This window comes from Meleagris gallopavo, chromosome 1 (assembly GCF_000146605.3).
Source record: "Meleagris gallopavo isolate NT-WF06-2002-E0010 breed Aviagen turkey brand Nicholas breeding stock chromosome 1, Turkey_5.1, whole genome shotgun sequence".
NCBI lineage: Eukaryota > Metazoa > Chordata > Aves > Galliformes > Phasianidae > Meleagris > Meleagris gallopavo.
This window is the reverse complement of record NC_015011.2, coordinates 149,987,331-149,998,561: the sequence shown is the minus strand read 5'-3', so window position 1 is coordinate 149,998,561 and position 11,231 is coordinate 149,987,331. Positions and strand designations below refer to the sequence as shown.

General features: G+C 42.0%; 1 protein-coding gene across 1 annotated transcript in view; it reads right to left on the bottom strand.

Moving 5' to 3' along the window:
* Window positions 1-5,222: 5,222 nt before the first annotated feature.
* MYCBP2 (MYC binding protein 2) overlaps window positions 5,223-11,231 on the bottom strand; it is a 208,692-nt gene continuing 202,683 nt past the window's right edge. Inside the window, 4 exon segments of the mRNA XM_031552043.1 lie at window positions 5,223-6,025; window positions 6,834-6,999; window positions 7,182-7,289; window positions 10,870-11,079. Of these exon segments, the coding sequence (XP_031407903.1) occupies window positions 5,910-6,025; window positions 6,834-6,999; window positions 7,182-7,289; window positions 10,870-11,079 (600 nt within the window). The 3' untranslated portion in view covers window positions 5,223-5,909.

Genomic DNA, 11,231 nt, shown 5'->3' with positions numbered 1-11,231 from the left:
CCAGTGACAGCACAGATGGGAGGTGAGCATTTCCATGGCATGGGCCATGGATCACCAGCTGAGAACAGTACTCGAGGCTTCTTCTGCAAAGGGACAGTGCCAGGTCAGGCTGACCTGCTATGACATGCTATCAGTAGAGGAGCTTTGTGTTTTACAGCAATTTTCTTTCTTGTGGGTCTTCCTGAAAAGCAGTTTAGCTGTCTCTGACTGGAGGTGAGGAATTAATAAGATTAGCAAGATAGCAGTTGTGAAATTAAAATCCCAATCAGGTTTGTTGCTAAGAGAGGGCTGGCATTTGTGTTAGGATCGAATGCCTTGGTAATTAGGCAGTGAAAGAGGGTACCCTGGCTCCTGCATGAACATCCTAATGCAGATTGCTAGTGTTGCTGCTCCTTGACAGAGTTCACTGACAAAACCTGTCTCTGAGCAAGCACTTTTAAAGGGCTGTCATTCAGGTTCACCAATCATGTTTCTAAACCCGTTAGGAATTACTAAGATGGCATATTACTACTGGTGGACTGTACCCTGCTCATCACAGTGAACCTGCAGGCATCCAGGCCTGCCTGAATCTGCAAGCATCCAGGCATCTCCCCATTACAGAGTAAGCATTGTTTGCATTGCAGTATGTTTGGTGCCCACCTTCCTTCTTGCAAAGGCTGGCAAGCTGGGGAGGATAGTGCTGGAGAGAGCCAGGAATGTGGCTTTGTGGAGTGGGAGTCCTTTATGGGGCAGCTGATTAAGCAGAAAGGATAAACTGCATGGGCGGATGGGCACAAAGGCACAGCATGCTGACTCAGAAATTAACCTTCAGAAGAGGAGGTGGAAACAGTAGATGCTGAGAGCTCCTGTGGGCTAAGGATGCTGAAATGACTGGGTCCAACCCTGAGGCAGCAACCTCCTTCTCCTTCTACAACTGGGAACTGGGTGACCAGCCTGGTAGATGAGGGAAAGGCTGTTGGTCTAGTCCACCTAGACTTCAGCAAAGCCTTTGACAGTCTCTCACAGTATTCTCTTGGGGAAACTGGCTGCCTGTGGCCTGGACGGGTATACCCTTCTTTGGGTAAGGAACTGGGTAGAGGGTCATGCCCAATAGGTAGTGGTTGATGGAGTTAAGTCCAGCTGGCAATGTGGTACAAGTGGTGTTCCCCAGGGTTCGGTACTGGGGTCCATCTTGTTTAATATCTTGATTGATGACCTAGATGAAGGGATTGGGTGTACCCTCAGTAAGTTTGCAGATGACACCAAGTTGGGAGGTGGTGTCGACCTGCCTGAGGGTAGGGAGGCCCTACAGATGGATTTAGATAAGCTGGATTGCTGGGTTGAGGTGAACGGGATGAGGTTCAGCAAGGCCAAGTACTGGATCCTGCACTTTGCCACAATAACCCCATGCAGCGCTATAGGCTTGGGGCTGAGTGGCTGGATGACTGTGAAGAGGAAAGGGACCTGGGGGTGTTGGCTGATGCTCGGCTGAACATGAGCCAGCAGTGTGCCCAGGTGGCCAAGAGGGCCAACGGCATCCTGGCCACCATTAGAAATAGTGTGTCCAGCAGGAGTATGCCTCTGTATTCAGCACTGGTGAGGCCGCACCTTTGTGTATAGTGTTCAGTTTTGGGCCTCTCACTACAAGAAGGACATTGAGGCCCTGGAACATGTCCAGAGAAGGGCAACGAAACTGGCGAAAGGTCTGGAGCACAAATCTTATGAGGAGTGGCTGAGGGAGCTGGGATTGTTTAGTCTGGAGAAGAGGGGACTCAGAGGAGACCTCATTGCACTCTACATCCTCCTGAAGGAAGGAGGGGTTTGGTCTCTTCTCCCAAGCAGCAAACAGGACCTGAGGAAATGGCCACAAGTTGTACCAGAGGAGGTTTAGATTAGACATAAGGAAAAACTTTTTCTCTGAGAGAGTGGTCAGGTCCTGGCATGGCCTGCCCAGGGAGGTGGTGGAGTCGCCATCCCTGGCAGTGTTCAAGAGGAATCTGGATGAGGAGCTACAAGATTTGGTTTAGTGGCTTGTGGGAGGACAGTTGGACTAGATGATCTTTTGGTCCTTTCCAACTTAGTGATTCTATGATTCTATGATTCTCCTCCCATGCTGAAGGGTGGTGCTTGTTCATGCAAGTAGCTGCAGTGATAGAAGCCAAGCTACAAGCAGGTAGCTGCACGAGAGATTCATGCAAAATGGAGGCAGTTTGGTGCAGGCACAGCCCTGACTGACTCCTCTGGTGGTTCAGTAATGGGCTGCAGGTATAGCTCAGGGTTCAGGGGCCTCCACCATTGCAGCCCCAGCTGGATGAGGCTCTCACAGGCTGTTTTGCTCCTCAGCCATCTGTAGGTCTGTAGGAGCAGAGCTCAGTTGGTGATGTCACTGTTGCCAGGACAAACCATGTGTTAGCTGTTGGAACTGTGAATAAGTGACCCACAAATGCTACATTTGTCATACCAGTTTTGTCCTCCTTGTAGAACCCTGTTTATTGTCCGCTTTTACTTATGGCTAACTCATGGGTTCTGTGTAGAAAAACAAAATGCAATACTTCAAGTTCTGTTTATAAGGTTTTCAGTCACCAAACCCTGAAGAAACAGTTGCATCCAAAGTACTCAAAGTACTCCTAAGCCTTGCGCTCCAGACACCTCACCAGCTTTGTTGCCCTTCTCTGGAAATGCTCCAGGGCCTCAATGTCTTTCCTGTAGTGAGGGGCCCAAAACTGAACACAGTATTTGAGGTGCAGCCTCACCAGAGCTGAGTACATGAGGACGATCACCTCTGTGCTGACTACAGGAGCAGCACTATGACTGTCAGGCCTTGATGGTGACTGGTTAAATGTGCTAACTTTTACTGTAATTGGTGTGTGCTGAGGAAATAAATACACCCATGAGTTAAATGAATGATGTGTAAGCCAAGCTGAGGACTCACCTTGGCTGCAGCAGACAGGGTGTGCAAGCAAGAACTGAGTGCTTCCATTGCATGGGCTGTGGAACAATAGCTGACAAAAAAGCATGTGTAACTGCTGGGAAGGTACACAGCCACCTCACTGTGTGCTGAGCTGATTAGTGACCTGCATTGACATCTGGCTATAATCAGCAGCTGAGATTGGCGCAGGGGGTAGAAGTGGTGACGTGAGTGTCTGGCACTGCATAGAAGAGGAGCATCTAGTAGTCTGGATGTCAGCGTGGCAGCTGAACTCTGCCTGAGAGCCTAACTCTCACACTTAACTGTTCCTTGTACATAGGAGAAGGAATCAAAGAGGGGCAGTTGTGTTGGGCAAAAACATTTCACACTGCCTGTCCCTCACAGTCCAAACCTCTGTATAAACTGAATGTGGCATGTTGTTTGGCAATTCCTTTCCCAGCTGAAATATCTTAAATTAATTCTACTGTTATTCTAAAATGAAAGGCTGAAAATGTCAAAAATAGAATTAAAGTTTAACTGCTGTGCTATACTTGGAAATTTTCTAAAAATGCTCAACTTGTCTATTCTGTAATAATTGTGCAATTCCAGGTTGCATGGACCTGTATCAAGAACTTATGCAGCAATCACATGGCCTGCCAGATTCTCACACCCTATAGGTTGGTGCAGTCTCCACTGAAAACACTGACTGAGAGTAGATTGGGAGGGGCCAGCAGGTCTAATTCCTAATAGCTAATAAAAAGGCAGGATAATAATAGGTTGCACCACATTCCATTTTGATACTTTTCCTCATCTCCTATTTCATCAAAGGAACCCAGAGCGACTGGGACCAAGTGAAGGAAGACAAGGAAAGGTGGTGCACACATCTAAGGCAATGTTGTGTTGTTTTTAAGTTGGGGAGGTGAAAATACTTAGGGCTTATACCTTCCCTGGGTAGAGCCAATAACTGGCTGATGGGTCTGCTCACAGCAGGCTCACCTAACTGTACAGCATAATCTTAAATTCACTTTACCCTTTCGTACCTCTTGAAGAACTTGCAGCTCTGCAAAGGACAAGGCTAGCTCAGCTCTCTTTCTTCTGGAGAGTTAATTTCCACTGAGCACAAAGGCCCTGAATTTCTGACTCCCTCTTCTGTTTCCTGCCAGTAGTCCTGGCTACCACTTTTTGTGCTGTCACTTCATGTCACAGAGTAGAGAATAATGGAGGCATCTTAGAGAGGACGGAGAGGCAGTGAGATGAAAAGCTGAAAAATCCACTGTTAACCTCACTGGGGTCCAGGAAGAGAGTCCTAAAATGGAGAAACAGTCACCAGAAAGCAATGGAAGGAAAAAAAGGGCTTGTCTTTAGTGGATAAGGACAGAAATAAGGACCTGAGAGTCCTCGTGAAGAGCAGAAAAACATTGACATGAGAGTTTGATATGGGCAAGGGAAAGTTTAATCTGAACAGTATGGCAGGGAGAATCATAATAAATACACTTCCACCTTCTGTCCTTTATATTCCTCTCATTGTACTCTAACCACTGGTTTGATATCACTGGTATAACCCATCCAAATTTATTGCAATACCTGTGAAACAACAATTATATTAATTCTGACAACTCCAAAGTACATTTCTTGTGTAACGAGGAGTCCTTAAAAACTTCATTCTGCATCTTTCAGCCTTCATCTACCAATCTGAAGTGACTCAGGCTGTTCAACAAGAGTTCATTGGTTGTAGAAAGAAGATTATCAAATAATGAGTAATCAATGTATGTTTTCAAGTAAAGACACTCAGTCTTCTTAAGGTCCATTGTGGTTCTTTGAAAATATCTGGCAATATTTAAAAATGACTATCAAACCTCGGGGCACAATGTCTACTTTTTACCTCTCAGAAAGTGTTTTCACATAAGACTAGAGAAAGGGCTGGATACAAAAAAAAAATAAAGTCAGCAAGACATTACCAGCCAACACGGAGCCACAAAGACAGAAGAACACTTCAAACACATCAACCTTTTATATTTTTCATGTCCTGTCACCCTCCCAAAAAATCTGCCTGGTGCTGAAGACTGGGATATCCAGGCTTCAAAACAGTGTTTCTATTTCAGACTGCAGAGGTGGTTGTGATTACTTCACCTAACTATAAAGACGCACATGTTAGTCATCTACATCCGAGCTATCCAGGTGGCAACTCTCTTACACTGAGACGGAATGAACCATATTCTAGAACTGCCTGTTCTTTTTAGAAGAATCTTCTGAAGTAAATATGAGGAAAAAATCCCTTGTTTTACAAGATGGTTCTGAAAATTAAGACTTACACATTTGTTAGACTTTCACTGTATAAAAATGTACAGTGGCTTTATTGACATGTACATTCCATTGTGTTTACAGCTGCGAGATATGAGGCACACTCAGTATTGCACTTCATTAAAATTTCAGGCTCAAACATAACCCAGAAGTTTAAATGAAACTGCTGTTGTAACTTAATTCTTATACAGGACAAACATTGATACCTTTATATACAGCATGATACTTGTTACATTTATGTCTTCCTAACACAATTTTTTTTTTAATAACAGTCTAGGAAATAAACCAGAATATTCTTCTTTCCCATCCCCACTTGTGATGCGTTACAATTGTACAAGATTACAAAAGGTCAGTATACAATAATCAATATTTTTTTCTTTCTCCTGAAAGCCAGCATCATTCATAGTCCACAGACACACAGATCCTTTAATAGCAATTATTTATTTGTAAATGTTCAATGTTTCCTAGCCGATGACTGTAATGGCCACATGCAAACACCTCACAAGTTTTGATGTCTCGGTTCAAAAAAATGTCAATTTCTCACAGCAAGAATTATGTACATGGTTTTGGCATCCTTCTTGCACTGCAAATTGTTCCTTTTACCTGGGTTATGGAATGGTCCATCCTCATCCCAACTGGACTTTATTTTTAGGACATTTGAGGGATGAGGGCACCTGTTTTGCTCTGCTTTTTTTTGTTTTGTTTTGTTTTTTTAAAAAGTCTAAAAAGTGTGAGCATTTCTGCAAACCCCACAACCCAGAGCAAATTCTTCACCGGTAGGTGGATGGACAACATGAAGTGGACATTCGGTTCCTTCAAGTTGTTTACCTTTGGGACCTACAGTGAATATAAGGGAGAGGGAAAAAGAGGTGGGGGGGAAGGGGTCAGTGCTTGCAGACTCAATGGAAACAAACATATGATCTTCAAAAACATATTAAGTGAAAGTAATATAGAATCATAGTATCACCAAGGCTGGAGAAGACCTCCAAAATCATCCAGTCCAGCCAACCACCTACCACCAATATTGTGCACTATACATTTCTTATATATAGATGAATATATCTTAGCCTTTATTATTCATTCCTTACAATTCAGAAGGAACAGCAGATAGAAAGGTGCTTTCGCACAAATTCAAGCAAGAAGTCTAAACGTTTAATAGGCAAAGAGAAATACAGCCATTCAATTCAATCAAGAACTGTTAGTTCTCTGTGAGTTACGTCACACATTACGTACATATCTAAAGGGAAAAGACCAAATTGCTATGTAATTAAAAGAAACAGAAAAGGCAAAAAGTTTACAGGAAGAAGTAACTGAAACAAATTTCATCAAATCGATACTGTGGAAAAAAATAATTTCACAATCTAGAAGTGAAACCAATAAGTATGAGCAAGAGTTGTACTCTGCAATCAGAAGTAATGTTAAGGTGACATCTCATTTCTTTTTTGTTTACTTCTTTTATGTAAGTATCTTAATAAAAAAAAGCATGAAGGCATCCATAGAGGAAATACATATAGAATTTAAAATTTGTATGATCGACCTCGTGATATTCCTCCAAATTATCACCAAGGAGAGATAAGAACATCCATTAGAACTAATTACTTATTTCAGAATTTAGTTACGTAAATTTGCTTTGTAAAAATACTACCTGCAGGACAGTGTGGGAGTTCTTCTTTAGGGATGCTTGTCATTCTTTGGAAATCATCATGGCAAGCATTGCAAAAATGTGTTGTCCCAAAACAGAAAAAAACAGCAACTGAACAGCAGTAGCGGCATTTATACTCTAGGAAATCTGTACCGTGTTTGGGACACATCTAAATAGAAAGAAGATAAACACTCTTAAATGACATAACAATGCTGTAACAATCCAACCAATACATTTCTACATTTTGTAGTATATATGTCCTACAATACAGTTGTGATTGACAGCCAATTACTGTTTGGCTCACGTACTCTTTGGAATTAGATAATAGGACCAGATGAGCTGTTTGCTTACCTGAGCCCTTGAAACATCAGAGCATGCACCACAGATAAGCTCTCTTGGATCATAGTCATCTCCTTGTCCAGCCTCGGCATCACACCGAGCTTCACCACCAAAATATGCCTAAATTCGATATAAGAACAATAGGACATTAAACAACAGACAACTATTATTTTAACTAAACCAACCTTATTGGGAAAATGATGAATAAAGGCAATCACCATTGTGCCCACTATCTTGAATAACTGTAATTCCATACATATTTTTTAGGTGCTCAGACAAGAACTCTCAATCACAGGATACACAAGATCAAAAACCATGCAACACACTCTGCTCTACGCAAGTGACGGCTTCTGAAACAGCATTTGGATGTTATATAGACAGAACGGAGGCTGGAGACAGCAAAGATACCTTCTACCAGGACAGCTTTCTATCAGCTGAAGGGAATATCAGTTTTTATGCTCATGTGGGATCCTTTATAATTAGAATGTTGCTTTTTCTATAAAGCCATTATAATTTCTCATATTATACTAGCAAGACACATCAAGCACTAAAATGTACCAGGTAAGACAACCAACTCTGAATTCCTTCATATACTGAAGTATTTTCTCATGGAGTGGTGAAATGAGGTGAAAAGTAACACCCTTATCTCCTTCATTATGATCTTATTTGCTAATAAATAGAATTCTAAATAGATGTTTTGCTCTTAGCTTTCCCTGCTTTTTGCTATAATGGTTAGGGCTGTATGACTGCAAAAGGTTAGGGAAAGTGGTCTCAAGGCGAGTACGAGGAAGCAAAATGTAAGCAGCCCACTTTCCCCCAAATGCTGCAAATTAAAAGGGATATTCCCAAGGGATGAAAGTTAGTGAATTTGGTAGAAATTCAGGGTGAACAGGAGCTGAAGGAAGAAAAAGAGTCAGAAGTTAGACAGTTGAAAGTTATCATTAAGACACATGCATACAGCATGAAAGGGAATAATGAGACACAAGAGGAGAAAAAGAGGGAAACAACTGAAATACACTGAAAAAGTGAGCATCAAATGTTGGAAACAAAGTATAACCAAAACATGAACTGGAATAAAAGCTGGAGAAAGGATGAAGAAGAGAGATTGTTTTTCAATAAGGAAGGCCAAGAAGGTTCCCATTGTTTCTTTCATCTCATGCTGATTTTAGTGCCCATCGAGGGCATCTAGACCTATGTGTAGAGGGAGATAAGGTCCCTCTGCTACATGTAAAGAACATGTTGGGAAAAGTGGTTTAGGTCTTTCCAGCTTCTGGGAAGGGCAAACCTCTTTGTGGAACTGTTTTTGCCCAGGTACGTGGGTCCATCTGGTGGTGATGAAGAAAAAATGGGGATATTCAATGTGTACCAAAAGGGAATTTGATACTGGGGGAGTGCGGTCAGTAATTCCATATATATGTATATGTGTGTGTGTGTGTGTTTAATGTTTAGTCATTATGATTTGTTTGTATATATTAAGCATGATGTAGTGATACGGAATAAGTGGTGGAATGTTATGGTTTCATGATTTTTGGTTATCGGTATTCCACATCATAACATCATGTAGTGCACTGGGAGTTAAAGAGTTAATGCTGCAGTTCTGGCCTCTTGTCCAGAAGAGAAGAACTACATATCCCAGAAGACCTTGCGTTCAGAGAGGAGATATGACCCCTGGCAAGGTCACCTGATTTCCCTTTTACCTTTGGCTCTCCACCTAGCTGTTCAATAAAACTGCCCATCTCACCTCAGCGTTATGTTGAGGCATTTCCATCTTTTGGACACTCTTTCTCATTATATTTATTAGCTTCAATTCTAATTATATTGCATTATAGTGTGTTATCTTGCATTCCGATACCATATTTAGTAAATTAGTCTCTTTCTCCTCAGATCGTTGCTGCTGTTTTTATTTATTTTGGGGTCCTCCGTTTCCCCTTTCCGGAGGTGTGGATCTGTGTATCCCTCTGCCCCACTATTCATGGAACTGGGCCGAACCAGCCCATAAACCACTGAAACATCAGTCCTCTGTGAACAGCAGGTCTAGCAGGGTACATTCCCTGGTATGCTCTCTTACCAGATGCATTAGGAATTTATCTTCCACACATTTAGAAACCTACTAGGCTGTTTCTTATGTGCTGCACTGTATTTCTAGCATATATCATGGAAGTTTGAAGTCCCGCATAAGAACAAGGACTGGTGATGGTGCAACTTCTGCCAGCTGCTTGTAGAACGCCTCATCCGTCTCTTCATCCTGGTTAAGCGGTTTATAACAGATCCCCACCAGGACACCAGGATGTCCACCTCCCACTGATCCTTACCCATAGATATCATTTCCAGCCCCAAGCTCAACAACACTCTAATACAGAGAGCCATGCCAACACCCCTCCTTGTATCTAGTTTAAAACCTTCTTAATGAGCCCTGCCAGCTCCTGGGCTAGGATCTGGTTCCCTCTTTGAGACAGATGAGACCCATCTGCAGCCATCAAGACAGGTGCCAATTAAACTACACTATGGTAAAAACTAACAAACAAACAAACAAACAACAAATTATTGTGATTGCACCAGCCTCTCAGATGGATTTTCCTGCTCCTCTCAGTATCCCTCCCTGCCACTGAAGGGATAGAAGAAAATACAACTTGTATGCCTGCCCAGTCCCCCAAAGTCCTGTTTGATCATCCTCAGATTTCTCTCAGCAACTTAATCGCTGCCGGCCTGAACTATCAATAAAGGATAATATTCAGAGGAGTGAATCAGGCCAGGAAGTTTCGTAGAAATATCCCTGGTCCTGGACCCCAGGGAGACAGCACACTTCACTGCAGGCAGGGTCAGACTGACATACATGGCCCTTCCTTCCTCTCAGCAGGGCGTCACCACCCTTCTGTCCTTCTTGGTAGAGGCAGTCTTGAGGTGTGAAGTCAACTTCCTCCATGTGGTGGACTTCCCACCATGTCCTCACTTACCTCTTGCTCAAGTTTCAGAACCTCAAACGTATTACATAGGGGCATCTGTGGAACCAAGGTAGGTCAGGATGGGGGTTGTCTGAGATGCTGAGCTGGGACCTGTTTCCACTCCTCCCCTTAAATTGCCTCTCTCTGTTTGATGATGGCAGAGGAGGGGATCCACCACTGTTTGTGAGGATATCACCCTGATGTCTTTCTCACAAGTTCAGCATAGAGTTACTCCTCTAAACTTGTTGTCATAAAGACCCTTTCCCATCTTTTGAGACTACTGCTGAGGAAAAGCATACCAACAGGCTTGCACAAGTAGTTGTTTTTCTCTCCCAAATTTGCTGTTTACCATTGTTCTAATTAACTCAATTTTAAGTGAAATTTAGGTGAAAGCTTAGTGACAGACTCCCCATACTGGAGTTAAAATGAGATAGATGTTTATAACATTTTATGTTCACATGGAGTATGAAGTAGAGGTGGGACAAAGGGATGGCTGGTGTGCAATGTCACCTGCACATTCTTTTAAGAAGACTATCACCTCAATATGCTTTTGGTTTCTAAATTCCTCTGTATAAACTTTTGAGTTTTAAGATACTATGTACATCTAATTTGTTAAAACATTAATTTTTTTTAAAAAAAGCAATTTCTTTTCCTGCTTTCCTCTTCCATACACAACATATTAAATATACGTTCTGTTCTTTAAGTGACTTTTGATAGAATAACATGCATTCAGTTTGAGAAAGTGGTAACTGTCATACCTTTTTGCACTTGTAGCAAACATAATAAGCATATCTGTTCATGGCATAGCCAGCTGGGTCATTGTAAAATCTAACACCTGGTGTTGTAATGGCCTCACTCTTGTGCAGTCCTTCATACTCCAATCTCATTAGTGCTTTTCTCCTTACATCTTCATAAAGTTCTTTGATTGGATCAAGCAAGTCTTTTAATACTGTATGATTGATTTTGTTCTGAAATTTTAAAAAAGAATGATTAAAATTTATTGTATATTTATTGCAGAGAAGCTGTAATAAATTATATTATGGCCAAACACAAATAGCATAATGGATGTCACAAGCACTCAGTGGATGTTTAAAAAAAAAAAAAGACTGATGTGTTTCAT